Here is a 17,868-nt window from a genome sequence, read left to right as displayed (position 1 = left end):
TTGCCTAGCCAACGATGTGGGGTGTTCTAGAATGATACACTGTTGCCTAGCCAACGATGTGGGGTGTTCTAGAATGCACAACTAGTCTGAAAGGCAGTCAACAGTCCCAGACAGTTGAAAACACATGCAGACACCAACACGGTCTCCCAGACACCAACACGTTCTCACAACACGTTCTCCCAGACACCAACACATGCAGACACCAACACGGTCTCCCAGACACCAACACATGCAGACACCAACACGGTCTCCCAGACACCAACACGGTCTCCCTGACACCAACACGGTCTCCCAGACACCAACACGGTCTCCCAGACACCAACACGGTCTCCCTGACACCAACACGGTCTCCCAGACACCAACACGGTCTCCCAGACACCAACACGGTCTCCCAGACACCAACACGGTCTCCCTGACACCAACACGGTCTCCCAGACACCAACACGGTCTCCCAGACACCAACACGGTCTCCCAGACACCAACACGGTCTCCCTGACACCAACACGGTCTCCCAGACACCAACACGGTCTCCCAGACACCAACACGGTCTCCCAGACACCAACACGGTCTCCCAGACACCAACACATGCAGACACCAACACGGTCTCCCAGACACCAACACATGCAGACACCAACACGGTCTCCCAGACACCAACACGGTCTCCCTGACACCAACACGGTCTCCCTGACACCAACACGTTCTCCCAGACACCAACACGTTCTCCCAGACACCAACACGTTCTCCCAGACACCAACACGTTCTCCCAGACACCAACACGTTCTCCCAGACACCAACACGTTCTCCCAGACACCAACACGTTCTCCCAGACACCAACACGTTCTCCCAGACACCAACACGTTCTCCCAGACACCAACACGGTCTCCCAGACACCAACACGGTCTCCCAGACACCAACACGTTCTCCCAGACACCAACACATGCAGACACCAACACGTTCTCCCAACACGTTCTCCCAGACACCAACACGTTCTCCCAACACGTTCTCCCAGACACCAACACGTTCTCCCAACACGTTCTCCCAGACACCAACACGTTCTCCCAACACGTTCTCCCAGACACCAACACATGGTCTCCCAGACACCAACACGTTCTCCCAGACACCACACCAACACGTTCTCCCAGACACCAACACGTTCTCCCAACACGTTCTCCCAGACACCAACACGGTCTCCCAGACGGTCGTTTCTGATTTAAACAGAAATCAGGAGCAGAGCCAGAACATAATGGATAGATAGAGGGAGAGAAGCTCATGACCAGTAGGATGGTGTGTGTTTATACTCACAGTAGCTCCCGCAACAGGTTTTCTGTGGTGTTCATGATCTTGGTGAAGTCTGACGACCGATGGCTCATCTCTGCAAGGACAGAATCAAATACAATAAATAGCTATTAAGACACCCTGAGGATGCCAAGAGTGTGCAAAGCTGTCATCAAGGCAAAGGGTGGCTACTTTGAAGAATCTCAAAACATATATTTTAATTTGTTTAACACTTGTTTGGTTACTACATGATTCTATATGTGTTATTTCATAGTTTTGATGTCTTCACTATTATTCTACAATGTAGAAAATAGTACAAATAAAGAGAAACCCTTGAATGAGTAGGTGTGTTCAAACTTTTGACTGGTGCTGTATGTGTGATATATATATATATTTCTATAATAAATAGGTGGAAACAACGTTGATTCAACCAGTGTGCGCCTCGCTGTCTGAGAGAGACACACACTCACCCAGGACACTGACTCCGCTACCATTATAGTCGAGCAGTTCTTTCTGCGCCTGTAACAGCACCTGAAAACACAGCATCACTTCAATGAAAACCCCTTACAAGTCCTTGAATAAAATTATTTCAGTTTGAATACAGGTCATTCTAAAAATAAAAGTAAAAAATATCGGGGAACTGAATGAATATGTCTATAAAAAACCAGACCGGTGGCACCGGGATAAATCAACAACTTTTGGATAAGCCCGACCGATTTGACAGTGGTTCTAGCGCCGTCTAGAGGCGTTCTAGTGTCGCTTGGCACCGGAGAAGACACCGGAACATTTCCCGCATGGATGTTTACCCGGCTGATGCAACTACCTCGTTTCACCAAAGGCCGTCCAGCCTGCTCTTCTTCCGTGATAAAATATATTTCGTCATGTTTTAACACGCCGTTTCTGTTCACAGTCATCAAATGGTCAGTTTACAAAAGATAAATGTATCATGCCGTTTCAACGACGAAAGAGATGCAACCGCTTGCCTGCTCTCATCAAATAAAACGCTTGATTTTGTATCAAATATTTTGTATTAAACTTTGCACTTTTGCAAATTGCATGACGGAAAAAGTAGCATCCATACAATTCATTTCGGTTTATCTTCATGTTACAGGCTACAATCATTACATTTTCGGGTTTCAATGCACAGTAAAAAGTCAGACTTACAGACTGTGGTAGTTTTGCAGGTCCAGCACCGAAGTTAATGGTCTGTTTTTTGTCCATGTTTAAAGTGATTGAGTTCCTTCTGTAAAGTGTCTGTTGCGTCCTGCTCCGTCCAAATCAGATCCTCGGTGATGCGGTTTACACAACTGCGCCTCTAGCTCCTCTCTCTGTTCATCATGTAGCAGGACCGCATCCAAACCCACAGTCAGCGTTTCCTATTGGGCAATATCACATGCCAAGGGAGGAATGTTCAGGCAGTCATTGGTTGATATCATTTTTTTTGTTGCGATTGTGATTGGTTTATCTATCACGCCACCAAAACGTGTTCAGCACACACGCACGCAAAGTACCCCGCCAGCAGGTCACAGAACATCACATCAATTTCTGAGAACCATGTTTCTTAAAGCTTGGTTGTCCTATGGTTATTTTTTTGTTGTATAAAACCTTCCAACAACTTCACGGGAATGCTGCAGGATATATTTGCTATTCTCAGCACATTTAAGGAACGTAACAAACATGTATTTTTGTTGCTATTTATTTCATTACTTTAACAGAATTTTCCTAAAGATCAAACATGGCTACGTTTAATTTAATTTTCTCATTTTCGGTAATGTTCTAGGAATGTTGTCCAGCTGGTTTGATATTGGGAATGTTCTCCAATAGTTCAGAGAACGATAAGACTGTTCATCTGTGAGGAGTTCAGTACTCGCACAGAACATTCTGCACAAGTTCCGATGTGGTTGTATTTAATACATTGTTTTAGTACATTCTGTTCTCAGAACGTTCATATAATGTATGGTTCTCTTTTATATCAGTTCTTGGCAATATTCTGGGAATGTAAAAAAAAGAAATATATATATATATTCTATACATTAACATCAATTAGCTTTCAATTGTTCTCAAAACATGAAACATTTCCATAAAAATCACAAGAAAACATAAGTAACATTCAGAAAACATTGTAAGAATGTTATTTGAAAACATAAACAGTATATTCCGTTCTCAGGGTCAACAACACTCTCTATCATCTCTTGTTAAAGTGTCTTCAGGTGTGTAATGTAATGTGTGTTGGCTGCGCCCACGAATTGGTCACAGTTGATCTTAATGTGGTCCTATGTGTCTCAGTAGGTAGAGCATAGTACGTACAAACGCCAAGGGCCCCTCCCATATGTTAAATGTATGCACTTGTCTACTAAAAGGATAATATTATCTGTGACCGCGCTTGTTTTCTTTGAAATGGGGTCTGTTTGAATAGACATAAAAGGAACCGTTTTGTTTGTGTAAAATCCATGGCATGCTAACTCCATCCGGGTGGCTCAGTGGACTCATTTCCAGGGCTCGAGAAATATCAATGATGCCATCTCACAATAAAACATTTTTTTGGTGACAAATGTGCTCATTTTCCCACCAGAGATGTTTCAATTCAATGGACTGGTGGCAAAAGACTGTTCGTGATGACATAACGCACATAAAACTATATTTTGCGGGGGGCATTCCCATATACAGACAAAATAAATACAAGTTAAATGGGTTTCGATGCATTTAACTCAACTGATTTTTTTTCTCACACAAAAAGTTGCATTATCCAGTTGTGGCCAAAAGAAGATCAGTCTTTCCATGGCTAAAAGAAAAGGAATATAACGTATACTGTTTGCAGGAAATTCACTCTACATCCTACAGTCGAGGCCAAAAGTTTTGAGAATGACACAAATATTAATTTTCACAAAGTCTGCTGCCTCAGTTTGCATGATGTCAATTTGCATATACTCCAGAATGTTATGAAGAGTGAGCAGATGAATTGCAATTAATTGCAAAGTCCTCCTTTGCCATGCAAATGAACTGGATCCCCCCCCAAAAAATCCACTGCATTTCAGCCCTGCCACAAAAATGATCTTGTTAACACAGGTGTGAGTATTGACGAGGACAAGGCTGGAGATCACTCTGTCATGCTGATTGAGTTCGAATAACAGACTAGAAGCTTCAAAAGGAGGGTGGTGCTTGGAATCATTGTTCTTCCTCTGTCACCCATGGTTACCTGCAAGGAAACAGGTTCCGTTATCATTGCTTTGCACAAAAAGGGCTTCACAAGCAAGGATATCGCTGCCAGTAAGATTGCAAGAACTTCAAGGAGAGTGGTTCCATTGTTGTGAAGAAGACTTCAGGGCGTGACTTATTTAGACATGATGGTTATTAGATCAAACATTTATTACATTTTACAGACACAAAAAGTTGTCCCCTTGTCTAGTATATTTTGTTTTGTTGACATTTGTTAAGTCAACCAAAAATAATTATGTTTCCATCAGGCCTGTCACAAAAATGTATTTTATCTGACATGTACTTTACTCAAATAAAAAAGTTGAACATAAACCTGTGCATAAATAAATATATACATTTATTTATTTATTTATATACATGAACCTATACAGTGAAAGTATTCAGACCCCTGGACTTGATCCACATTTTTTGTTAGATCACAGCCTTATTCTAAAATGGATTCAAATTGGGTTTTTTCCTCATCAATCTACACACAATACCCCATAATGACAGCACAATACCCCATAATGACATCACAATACCCCATAATGACATCACAATACCCCATAATGACATCACAATACCCCATAATGACATCACAATACCCCATAATGACAAGAAAAACAGGCTTAGAACTTTTGGTATTTTATTAACATTTTTTAAAATATTTTTTTAAATATCACATTTACATAAGTATTCAGACTCTTTACTCAGTAGTTTGTTGAATCACCTTTGGCAGCGATTACAGCCTCCAGTCTTCTTGGGTGTGACATGACAAGCTTGGCACACCTGTATTTGGGGAGTTTCTCCCATTCTTCTCTGCAGATCCTCTCAAGCTCTGTCAGGTTGGCGTTGCTGCACAGCTATTTTCAGGTCTCTCCAGAGATGTTCGATCTGGTTCAGGTCTGTGCTCCGGCTGGGCCACTCACGGTCATTGAGACTTGTCCAGAAGCCACTCCTGCGCTGTCTTGGCTGTGTGCTTAGGGTCGTTGTCCTGTTGGAAGGTGAACCGTTGCCCCAGTCTGAAGTCCTGAGTGCTCTGGAGCAGGTTTTCATCAAAGATCTCTGTACTTTTCTCCATTCAGCTTTTCCTTGATCCTGACTAGTCTCCCAGTCGCTGGCGCTGAAAAGCATCCCCACAGCATGATGCTGCCACCACCATGCTTCACCATAGGGTTTGTGCCAGGTTTCCTCCAGACGTGACGCTTGGCATTCAGTCCAAAGAGATCAATCTTGGTTTCACCAGACCAGAGAATCTTGTTTCTCTGAGAGTCCTTAAGGTGCCCATTGGCAAACTCCAAGGAGGCTGTCACGTGCCTTTTACTGAGGAGTGGCTTCTGTTTGGCCACTTTACCATAAAGGCCTGATTTGTGGGGTGATGCAGAGATGGTTGTCCTTCTGGAACCATCTCCACAGAGGAACTCTGGAGCTCTGTCAGAGTGACCATCGGGTTCTTGGCACTCCCTAACCAAGGCCCTTCTCCCCGATTACTCAGTTTGGCCGGGCAGCCAGCTCTAGTAAGAGTCTTGGTGGTTCCAAACTTCTTCCATTTAAGAATAATGGAGGTCACTGTGTTCTTGGGGACCTGCAATGCTGCAGAAATTAAATGTTTTTGTACCCTTCCCCAGACCTGTGCCTTGACAAAAATCCTGTCTCAGAGCTCTACGGACAATTCCTTCGATCTCATGGCTTGCTTTTTACTCTGACGTGCACTGTCAACTGTCGGACCTTATATAGACAGGTGTGTGCCTTTCCAAATCATGTCCAATCCAATCCATATCCTCATATGCTCCTGATAACCACCCCCAAAAATGTTGGGGAAAAAAACAATGAAATAATATTTTTATTTCTGATTTATTGCCCATAGGATTCAGTTGATAGTAAATATGAAACATGTAACATGACAGTAAATGGAGACAGTAGGTAAAAAAACAAAACATGATTGCTCTGAAAACGCACTAAACTATTCCTGATATAGTAACCTAATTAGAAACCATTTGAATATAAAACTCACAGAAATTATAATTACAAAATTACCAAAAAAAACATGTGCTAATTGTGATGGTAGCCATTTTGAAGAACCGGAAACGATTATCAAGATGACACGCCCCCCTACACGTAATGTCATTGAAAAGCCCAGAATGCCCTGTCGAATGTACAACAGGATTTATCATGGTGGCATGTATGGCCTTAGAGATATGGATGAAAAACGAATTTCCATCACAGAGGACAAAAAATGAATTCCTGGATATACTGTGGCACCAGACAGACAATGTTACCTTGTAGGAGTGCAGGTGAAAGATCCCGGCCTGGATGGGCCCTCAGGCAGGGTTGGAGAAAATGTTGTGGTCATACTCACATCCTTAAAAACATAGGTGCTGAGCTAATAAAGAACACTAGTATAGAACAAGAAGGCACCCAATTCATCGCTTTTATTGACATCGTTTAGATCCTCTTTAGATAAGAAACAGCCCCATAAGCTCGCTCCAAAGTGTCACAGAACACATGCAGTTCCAGGCATGATCCCGGTTGGTCAGCACAGAGTGGTACATAACATTTTGGCATTTGGACTTCAGAGAGCTCCGATAACTCTGTTTTCCAACAGGTCCATCATTCCACTAGGTCAGCCGGGTGGATCGGTTCATCCCAGTCCCTCTTGGTCTGCCACAGGTCCTGGACTAAGACTTTGGCCCGGGTTGCGTATGGCAGGATATACCCAAGGGGATCGTATTGACTGGCCAGGTTCCGGTAGACGGTGCGCAGAGTGAGGGTTTCGGTACTCATGGCTAAGCGATGCTTGTACCCAAGGGTATCCGGTATGCAGCTCCATCTCAGTCCTAGAGTGGGCTCTTGTGGGTTAGCGCCAGACTGCGATAGCCATAGTTCACTGCTACTGGACCTGGCTGGTGGCGGGAGGTGCTGGATAACCTCTGCTCTGTTACTCGCCCACTGTACGTACTCTATGAAGGAGTGCTTTCGCTTCAGCCGTGGATGGGATGCTCTGTAAGCAGTTATCCACATAGAAGGCATTTTCCACTGAATCCAATACTTCTGGGTCACTGTCTGGATGCTCCCGTGCGTGTCTCTGCAGAGCGTATATGGCACAGCAAGGACTGCAGGTGGTGCCAAATGGGAGTACCTGCCATTCATAGATTGTGGGCTCTGCATCTCGTTCCATATCTCGCCATATGAACCGGAGCAGTGTGGTGTCGGAAGGCAGTAAACGAATCTGATGAAACATGGCTTTGATGTCTCCACTGATGGCTGTAGAGTGCTGCCGGAACCGGAGAAGGACACCGAGCAAAGGAAGGACCTAAGGTTGGTCCGGGGAGTAGACAGTCATTCAGGCTTTGACCAGCAGCTTGGAATGTACAGTTGAAGACAAGTCTATACTTCCCACCATGTTGCTGGATAACATGGTGAGGGAGATACCAGGATTCACAGAGTGCGTTTCCCTCTTCATGAGCTGTCACTTCTGCCTTCACAAGGTTATGAATCTCTCGGTTATGAACTTCTGCAAGCTCAGGATTCTTCACCAGGCGCCGCTCCGTTCCATGCAGTAGTGGGAGTACAGCCCGTGTCGTGGTTGCCAGAGGAGGATGGTTGGGCACCCGTAGCAGTGGGGTTGCATACCTGCGAACGCCATCCATTTCAGTGGTGGTGGTGCTCTTCTCCAGGAGGTCTAATGCATAGGAGTCATGTTTCGAGCGAGTGACCTCCTGTAGCTTCCGGTTGGAGAAGGTGTCCATCTTCCAGAGCATCTCAACATTCCGAAGGAGGTTAATGGCTGCATCTGGATTGCTTCTGGTGAAGAGGACTTGCTGTGACTGTACAGCTTGGGTGGAGAGAAGTAGATGGGCTGGACCTTGCACAGCCCAACCCAAGGATGTATGGACAGCAATGGGCCCTTCTGGTCCAGCTCGTATAGGCTCCGTCGGGGTGACGAGATGTGGGTGGTCTGACCCAATCAGGATAAGTGGAGGGTGAAGTGCAGTGGATAAAGGGTTGCTGTAGCGGGTAGCAGGTAAAGGGTAGAGGGAAGCGGGTAGTAGGAGGAAGGTAAACAATAGTAAGAGGGTAGCGGGTAAATGGTAGAGGGTAGCGGGTAATGTGGGTAAAGGGAGGTGGGTAAATGGTAGAGGGATTCGGGTAAAGGGAGGTGGGTAAATGGCAGCGGGTAAAGGGAGGTGGGTAGATGGTAGAGGAATTCGGGTAAAGGGAGGTGGGTAAATGGTAGAGGGATTCTGGTAAAGGGAGGTGGGTAAATGGTAGAGGGATTCTGGTAAAGGGAGGTGGGTAAATGGTAGAGGGATTCGGGTAAAGGGAGGTGGGTAAATGGTAGAGGGATTCGGGTAAAGGGAGGTGGGTAAATGGTAGAGGGATTCTGGTAAAGGGAGGTGGGTAAATGGTAGCGGGTAGAAGGTAAATGGTAGAGGGATTCGGGAAAAGGGAGGTGGGTAGAAGGTAAATGGTAGAGGGATTCGGGTAAAGGTAGGTGGGTAAATGGTAGAGGGTAATGTGTAGATGGTACCGGGTAAAGGATAGAGGGTTGAGTTTAAAGGGTAGTGGTTAAACGGTAGTGGGTAAAGGGTAGCGGGTAAAGGGTAGTGGTTAAACGGTAGTGGGTAAAGGGTAGTGGGTAAAGGGTAGTGGGTAAAGGGTAGTGGTTAAACGGTAGCGGGTAAAGGGTAGTGGGTAAAGGGTAGTGGTTAGACAGTAGTGGGTAAAGGGTAGTGGTTAAACGGTAGCGGGTAAAGGGTAGCGGGTAAAGGGTAGTGGTTAGACGGTAGTGGGTAAAGGGTAGTGGGTAAAGGGTAGTGGGTAAAGGGTAGCGGGTAAAGGGTAGTGGTTAGACGGTAGTGGGTAAAGGGTAGTGGTTAAACGGTAGCGGGTAAAGGGTAGTGGTTAGACGGTAGTGGGTAAAGGGTAGTGGTTAAACGGTAGCGGGTAAAGGGTAGTGGGTAAAGGGAGGTGGGTAAATGGTAGAGGGTAATGTGTAGATGGTACCAGGTAAAGGGTAGAGGGTTGAGTTTAATGGGTAGTGGGTAAAGGGATGTGGGTAAATGGTAGAGGGTAATGTGTAGATGGTACCGGGTAAAGGGTAGAGGGTTGTGGGTAAACGGTAGTGGTTAAACGGTAGTGGTTAAACGGTAGTGGGTAAAGGGTAGTGGGTAAAGGGTAGTGGTTAGACGGTAGCGGGCAGAGGGTTGTGGGTAAAGAGAAGCGGGTGAAGGGAAGCTGGTAAAGGGTAGTGGGTAAAGGGTGGATGGTAGTGGGTAAAGGGTAGAGTTCAGAGGGTAAATGGTAAAGGGTGAGAGGGTCAAATCAAATCAAAGTTTATTTGTCACGTGCGCCGAATACAACAGGTAGACCTTACAGTGAAATGCTTACTTACAGGCTCTAACCAATGGTGTGGGGAAAAAAAGGTATATGTGTGTGTGTGTGTGTGTGTGTGTGTAGCTAAGTATAGAAATAAAACAACAGTAAAAATACATTTGAACAAAGAGTAGCAAAAGCTATATACAAACACCTGTTAGTCAGGCTTATTGAGGTAATACATGAGGGTATGGTTAACCTCTAGCGACGAGCAATCCCGTATCCGGGAGCGTAATCATAGCCTCAAGCTCATTACCATAACGCAACGTTTCCTATTCATGAAAATCCCAAATTAAATGAAAGAAATACATTGAAACACAAGCTTAGCCTTTTGTTAACAACACTGTCATCTCAGATTTTCAAGATATGCTTTTCAACCAAAGCTACACAAGCATTTGTGTAAGACTATTGATAGCCTAGCATAGCATTAAGCCTAGCATTCAGCATTCAAATAAAATAATTTACCTTTGAAGAACTTCGGATGTTTTCAATGACGAGACTCTTAGTTAGATAGCAAATGTTCATTTTTTCCAAACAGATTATTTGTGTAGACCAAATAGCTCCGTTTTGTTCATCACGTTTGGCTAAGAAAAAGACCGGAAAATGCAGTCACTTACAACGCCAAACTTTTTTCCAAATTATCTCCATAATATCGCCAGAAACATGGCAAACGTTGTTTAGAATCAATCCTCAAGGTGTTCATATCTATTCGATAATCTATCAGTGGTGGCAGTTGGCTTCTCATCAGAATCAAACGGAAAAATACTGCAGCTGGAGATTACGCAATAATTGCGACAGAGGACACCAAGCGACCACCTGGTAGATGTAGTTTCTTATGGTCAATCTTCCAATGACATGCCTACAAATACGTCACAATGCTGTCGACATCTTGGGGAAGCGACAGAAAGCCTAAGCTCATTCGTGGCCCATTCACAGCCATATAAGGAGTCATTGGCATGAGGCGGTTTCACTTCCTGATTGGATTTTTATCTGGGTTTTTTTCTGTAACATCAGTTCTGTGGCACTCACAGACAATATCTTTGTAGTTTTGGAAACGTCAGAGTGTTTTCTTTCCAAAGCGGTCAATTATATGCATAGTCGAGCATCTTTTCATGACAAAATATCTTGTTTAAAACGGGGATATGTTTTTCATCCAAAAATTAAAATAGCGCCCCCCTATATTCAAGAAGTTAAAGTGACTATGCATATATGACAATAAATTCATTAAAAATCCTACAATGTGATTTTCTGAATTTTTTTTCTCATTTTGTCTGTCATAGTTGAAGTGTACCTATGATGAAAATTACAGGCCTCATCATTTTAAGTGGGAGAACTTGCACAATTGGTGGCTGACTAAATACTTTTTTGCCCCAATGTATAAGATGAGTCGAGAGTCGCAGAAGCGTAAAAGAGGGGTTGGGGGGGGGCACACAATGCAAATAGTCCGGAGTCTTATGGCTTGGGGGTAAAAACTGTCGAGAAGCCTTTTTGTCCTAGACTTGGCACTCCGGTACCGCTTGCCATGCAGGTCGAGGGTAAACCTTACCCACAGGCCAACGTCATGACAATGGTGTATCAATACACCCAGTCACTATAAAGATAAAGGCATCCTTCCGAAGGAAACCACTCAGCGAGTTTACCATGAGGCCAATGGTGACTTTAAAATAGTTACAGAGTTTATTGGCTGTGATAGGAGAAAACTGTGGATGGATCAATGACATTGTAGTTACTCCGCAATACTAACCTAAAACGACAGAGTGAAAATAATGCTTACACTTGAGACATAACTCTGCCGTTATGCTGTAGATGTTGTGAATTTTGTCTCTGGTATAATACATTCTATACATGAGTTTATACTGGTTTAAGCGGCCATTTTTGTTAACTGTAATTTTGTTCGTTATGTTCTAACACTCCCCCAATACCTGTTTGTGTGGGTCCTGTCTAATTCTTTCTGCAAGTGGTTCAATTACCAGTGCAAACAGAAGAGGGGAGAAAGGACATCCCTGTCTTGTGCCCCTTTCTAAAGCAATTTCATCAGATAATGTATATTTAAATCAGATAATGTATATTTCAATCAGAAAATGTTATATTTAAATAAGATAATGTTGTATTTAAATGAGAAAATGTTATATTTAAATGAGAAAATTTTATTTTAATATATGTATGTATATATGTATATTTGCACTTTAGGACATTTACATAATATTTTTATTAAATGTCTTTCAGGTAGGGAGGTGTGGGGGGAGCAAAGGAGGGAGGCGTGGGGGGAGCAAAGGAGGGAAGCATGGTGGTGGGGGAGCAGAGGAGGGAGGTGTTGTGAGAGGTGCGTTTGAGGCTGATGGTGTATAAAGTCCTGGAGAGGTTGTCATGTTCACCCAGCTCAAAGGTCGCGACCCCTGCTGGACATCCACCGGATCCCCCTGAACAACTTCCTCTGCAGGTCCCTCAGGTCCTCAAAGTAATGCACGCTATTCACACCTGGAACACAGTACATTGATTGGTTGGTTGGTTGATTGACATTCATACAGTGTCTTCAGAATGTATTTCACACCCCTTGACTTATTCCACATTTTGCTGTGTTACAGACTGAATTCAACACGGATTAACTTCTTGACGCACCCATCCCTTTAGCGGGATCATTTTCAACAACATCCTCTGATGTTGGCTCCAGTGGTCACGACATCGCAGACGAAAATTCCAAGTAGTATCCGTAATGCCCACAGAAACATGTCAAACATTTTTTTTATAATCAATCCTCACGTTGTTTTTAAAATATATCATCGATAATATATCAACCGGGACTGTCGCTTTTTCAATAGGAGAGGGAGAGACAATGGCTGCCCCACTCTGTTGCGCCAGCAAAACTCTGCGAACACCCAGCTATCCACTGACGTGATGTTATCTTTCTAGCTCATTTTTCAAAATAAAAGCCCAAAACTATGTCTGGTTGATATCCCTTTAAATGGAGGCATCCAATGGAACAGAGAGCTTTCAGGGAAAACAGCACTTCCTGGTTTGATTTTCCTCAGGTTTTCGCCTGATATAATATGATGTATTATATCAGGCGAAAACCTGAGGAAAATCAAACCAGGAAGTATATAAATATATAATTTTATATAATTGACAGCTTAGGTTAGAATACACTCTAAAGTTTCCAAAACTGTCAAAATATTGTCTGTGAGTGTAACAGAACTGACATTGCAGGCGAAAGCCTAAGAAAAATCCAATCGGGAAATGACTCATGTTTTGAAACCGTTGTGTTCCTATCTTGGATTTCTGAACATAACGTGACAAACAAACAGAGGTATTTTGGGTATAAAAATAGTCTTTATGGAACAAAAGGAACATTCTAACTGGGAGTGTCGTCAGTGAAAAGATCCAAAGATCATCAAAGGTAAACGGTTAATTTGATTGCTTTTCTGATTTTCGTGACCAAGCTTCCTGCTGCTAGCTGGACATAATGCTATGCTAGGCTATCGATAAACTTACACAAATGCTTGTCTTGCTTTGGCTGTAAAGCATAATTTCAAAATCTGAGAAGACAGGGTGATTTAACAAAAGGCTAAGTTGTGATGTCATGAATATGAATATTTTCTAGTAATATTTTTTGACCGTTGCGCTATGCTAATTAGTGTAGTTGATGACAATTCTCCCGGATCCGGGATGGGTAGTTCCAAGAGGTTTTAAACAACCGACCCGTCTGTAGGTTGTGTTGCTAGTTGCTAAACAACCAACCCGTCTGAAGTTAGATCTAAAACATGGTGAAGTTCCAAATTGCCCTCGCTAGACGAGTGTGTTTCAGACATAAGGAAGTGGATGGCTGCAAATGTTCTATTTTTAAACTCGGACAAAACAGAGATACTTGTTCTAGGTCCCAAGAAACAAAGAGATCTTCTGTTGAATCTAACAATTAATCTTGATGGTTATACAGTCGTCTCAAATAAAACTGTGAAGGACCTCGGCGTTACTTTGGACCCTGATCTCTCTTTTGACGAACATATCAAGACTGTTTCAAGCTTTTTCCCCAAACTGCATAACATTGCAAAAATCATAAGCTTTCTGTCCATAAATGATGCAGAAAAATGAATCCATGCTTTTGTTACTTCTAGGTTAGACTACCGCAATGCTCTACTTTCCTGCTACCCGGATAAAGCACTAAATAAACTTCAGTTAGTGCTAAATACGGCTGCTAAAACTCTGACTAGAACCAAACAAATTGATCATATTACTCCAGTGCTAGCCTCCCTACACTGGCTTCCTTTTAAGGCAAGGGCTGATCTCAAGGTTTTACTGCTAACCTACAAAGCATGACATGAGCTTGCTCCTACCTATCTCTCTGATTTGGTCTTGCCGTACATACCTATACGTACGCTACGGTCACAAGACGCAGGCCTCCTAATTGTCCCTAGAATTTCTAAGCAAACAGCTGGAGGCAGGGCTTTCTCCGAAAGAGCTCCAATTTTATGGTATGGTCTGCCTACCCATGTGAGAGACGCAGACTCGGTCTCAACCTTTAAGTATTTAAAGGTCATAGGTCATATGATTAAGTGTAGTCTGGCCCAGGAGTGTGAAGGTGAACGGAAAGGCTCTGGAGCAACGAACCACCCTTGCTGTCTCTGCCTGGCCGGTTCCTCTCCACTGGGATTCTCTGCCTCTAACCCTATTACAGGGGCTGAGTCACTGGCTTACTGGTGCTCTTCCATACCGTCCCTAGGAGGGGTGCGTCACTTGAGTGGGTTGAGTCACTGACGTGATCTTCCTGTCCGGGTTGGCACCCCACCTTGGGTTGTGCCGTGGCGGAGATCTTTGTGGGCTATACTCGGCCTTGTCTCAGGATGGTAAGTTGGTGGTTGAAGTTATCCATCTAGTGGTGTGGGGGCTGTTCTTTGGCCAAGTGGGTGGGGTTATATCCTGCCTCTTTGTTCCTGTCCAGGGGTATCATCGGATGGGGCCACAGTGTCTCCTGACCCCTCCTGTCTCAGCCTCCAGTATTTATGTTGCAGTAGTTTATGTGTCGGGGGGCTAGTCTGTTATATCTGGAGTACTTCTCCTGTCTTATCCGGTGTCCTGTGTGAATTTAAGTATGCTCTCTCTAATTCTTTCTGTCTCTCTCTCTCTCTGAGGACCTGAGCCCTAGGACCATGCCTCAGGACTACCTGGCATGATGACTCCTTGCTGTCCCCAGTCCACCTGGCCGTGCTGCTGCTCCAGTTTCAACTGTTCTGCCTGTGGCTATGAAACCCTGACCTGTTCACCGGACGTGCTACCTGTCCCAGATCTGCTGTTTTCAACTCTCTAGAGACAGCAGGAGCGGTAGAGATACTCTTAATGATCGGCTATGAAAAGCCAACTGACATTTACTCCTGACATTTACCTGTTGCACCCCCAACAACCACTGTGATTATTATTATTTGACCCTGCTGGTCATTTATGAACATTTGAACATCTTGGCCATGTTCTGTTATAATCTCCACCCGGCACAGCCAGAAGAGGACTACCCACCCCACATAGCCTGGTTCCTCTCTAGGTTTATAATCTCCACCCGGCACAGCCAGAAGAGGACTGGCCACCCCTCATACCCTGGTTCCTCTTTAGGTTTCTTCCTAGGTTTTGGCCTTTCTAGGGAGTTTTTCCTAACCACCGTGCTTCTACACCTGCATTGCTTGCTGTTTGGGGTTTTAGGCTGGGTTTCTGTACAGCACTTTGAAATATCAGCTGATGTACGAAGGGCTATATAAATACATTTGATTTGGTCAGATTTACAAAATTCAGGGAGAGGGAGAGCTTTGTACACATCTCTGTGTGTGAAGTAAAGGTGGTCTTGATTTCTTTTTTTACCTCTTGGTTGCACATTTAACATGCTGATAGAAATTTGGTAAAACTGATTTAAGTTTCCCTGCATTAAAGTCTCCAGCCACTAGGAGCGCTGCCTCTGGATGAGCGTTTTCCTGTTTGCTTATGGCCCTACACAGCTCATTTAGTGCTAATCGCTCTGTGGTGATATGTAGACAGCTACGAAAAATACAGATGAAAACTCTCTAGGTTGATAGTGTGATCTACATCTTATCATGAGATACTCTACCTGTTTACATAAATGCATAGACCCATGTCTTAAAGGTATTGACATGTTGAATGCACCGAGGTGTCTGTTCAAACGACTAGTACACAGCTCAGACACCCATGCATATCCCACAAGACATGCTACAAGAGGTCTCTTCACAGTCCCCAAATCCAGAACAGACTCTGGGAAACACAGTACTACATAGAGACATGACTACATGGAACTCTATTCCACATCAAGTAACACATGCAAGCATTTTAAACACAATTATTTAAAAAAAAAACTAAAACTGCACCTTATGGAACTGTGAACATTTCATTTAGATACCGTATGCGGTGCTGTAATGTCTGTAAAATTTCAGGAAATACACTTTCAAAACAACAACATTTTCACCCCAGGGGGAAAACACATGGTACCATGTTGGGCTTACCAGGTTCTATCGCCATGCGTTGTGCTGTTACTGTTGTATCCTTGATCCAGGCTGCAGTTCTCTGGTTCGACCACTCCTTCAACCCCAGGATGTCTGGACACACCTGAATTGATTGATTGGATTTATTTGAGAATTTAAAAAGTTGAAGATTGGTCCTACCGGAGACAGCAAGGGAGTTAAGGGTACCAGGTTTTAGCCCATGACTTGATCTGGAAAAAGCAGTGAAGGAGGAGCATAGAACAGTAATCTGCTTCTCAAATAGAACAGTAATCTGCTTCTCAAATAGAACAGTAATCTGCTTCTCAAATAGAACAGTAATCTGCTTCTCAAATAGAACAGTAATCTGCTTCTCAAATAGAACAGTAATCTGCTTCTCAAATAGAACAGTAATCTGCTTCTCAAATAGAACAGTAATCTGCTTCTCAAATAGAACAGTAATCTGCTTCTCAAATAACGCCAGGGTAGTGGGTTCGATTCCCGGGACCACCCATACGTAGAATGTATGCACACGTGACTGTAAGTCGCTTTGGATAAAAGCGTCTGCTAAATGGCATATATTATATATTAAATAGAACAGTAATCTGCTTCTCAAATAGAACAGTAATCTGCTTCTCAAATAGAACAGTAATCTGCTTCTCAAATAGAACAGTAATCTGCTTCTCAAATAGAACAGTAATCTGCTTCTCAAATAGAACAGTAATCTGCGGCTCGGTCATGTTGTCAACAAGGCAGCATGGTGCATCGTCCAGAAACATCTTCCATAAAATATGTTACAATTTTCAAAATAGTTTTCATTGGGAAGTCAGATCAAAGCCTTTTTTTAATCAACAGCAATCACAAAAAAATTCCTACTCATTACTCCACGTCACTTTTGTATTGAGCCGACTTCGCCACCAGCCAAAACGGGGCACCTGGCTCCACGCGGGAAAGGCCTGGGGCCTTAATCAACACTAACCAGCGGAAGGCCTGGGGCCTTAATCAACACTAACCAGTGGAAGGCCTGGGGCCTTAATCAACACTAACCAGTGGAAGGCCTGGGGCCTTAATCAACACTAACCAGAGGAAGGCCTGGGGCCTTAATCAACACTAACCAGTGGAAGGCCTGGGGCCTTAATCAACACTAACCAGAGGAAGGCCTGGGGCCTTAATCAACACTAACCAGAGGAAGGCCTGGGGCCTTAATCAACACTAACCAGCGGAAGGCCTGGGGCCTTAATCAACACTAACCAGCGGAAGGCCTGGGGCCTTAATCAACACTAACCAGCGGAAGGCCTGGGGCCTTAATCAACACTAACCAGTGGAAGGCCTGGGGCCTTAATCAACACTAACCAGCAGAAGGCCTGGGGCCTTAATCAACACTAACCAGCGGAAGGCCTGGGGCCTTAATCAACACTAACCAGCGGAAGGCCTGGGGCCTTAATCAACACTAACCAGAGGAAGGCCTGGGGCCTTAATCAACACTAACCAGTGGAAGGCCTGGGGCCTTAATCAACACTAACCAGTGGAAGGCCTGGGGCCTTAATCAACACTA

General features: G+C 44.0%; 2 protein-coding genes across 4 annotated transcripts in view; both read right to left on the bottom strand.

The window, feature by feature from the left end:
- The window catches only part of LOC118372989 (phosphoserine aminotransferase), a 41,646-nt gene extending 38,993 nt beyond the window's left edge, over positions 1 to 2,653 (bottom strand). Inside the window, 3 exon segments of the mRNA XM_052479812.1 lie at positions 1,303 to 1,372; positions 1,746 to 1,806; positions 2,440 to 2,653. Of these exon segments, the coding sequence (XP_052335772.1) occupies positions 1,303 to 1,372; positions 1,746 to 1,806; positions 2,440 to 2,496 (188 nt within the window). The 5' untranslated portion in view covers positions 2,497 to 2,653.
- Positions 2,654 to 2,955: 302 nt separating this feature from the next.
- Positions 2,956 to 17,868, bottom strand: part of LOC127911875 (uncharacterized) — a 46,785-nt gene continuing 31,872 nt past the window's right edge. The window contains exons 3-5 of one of the 3 annotated variants that reach the window (XM_052479810.1): positions 16,338 to 16,440; positions 12,222 to 12,324; positions 2,956 to 4,471 (exon numbers count right to left, since the gene is read on the bottom strand). In XM_052479810.1, coding sequence (XP_052335770.1) covers positions 12,227 to 12,324; positions 16,338 to 16,440 — 201 coding nt within the window. In that variant the 3' untranslated portion in view covers positions 2,956 to 4,471; positions 12,222 to 12,226. Of the gene's footprint in view, positions 4,472 to 6,888; positions 12,325 to 16,337; positions 16,441 to 17,868 lie in introns of those variants that run through there. The other 2 variants (XM_052479811.1, XM_052479809.1) reach the window with 2 other exon arrangements.

Source organism: Oncorhynchus keta, chromosome 25, assembly GCF_023373465.1.
Source record: "Oncorhynchus keta strain PuntledgeMale-10-30-2019 chromosome 25, Oket_V2, whole genome shotgun sequence".
Lineage (NCBI taxonomy): Eukaryota > Metazoa > Chordata > Actinopteri > Salmoniformes > Salmonidae > Oncorhynchus > Oncorhynchus keta.
Note: the sequence above shows the minus strand (reverse complement) of the source record. Positions and strands in the feature narration are given on the sequence as shown.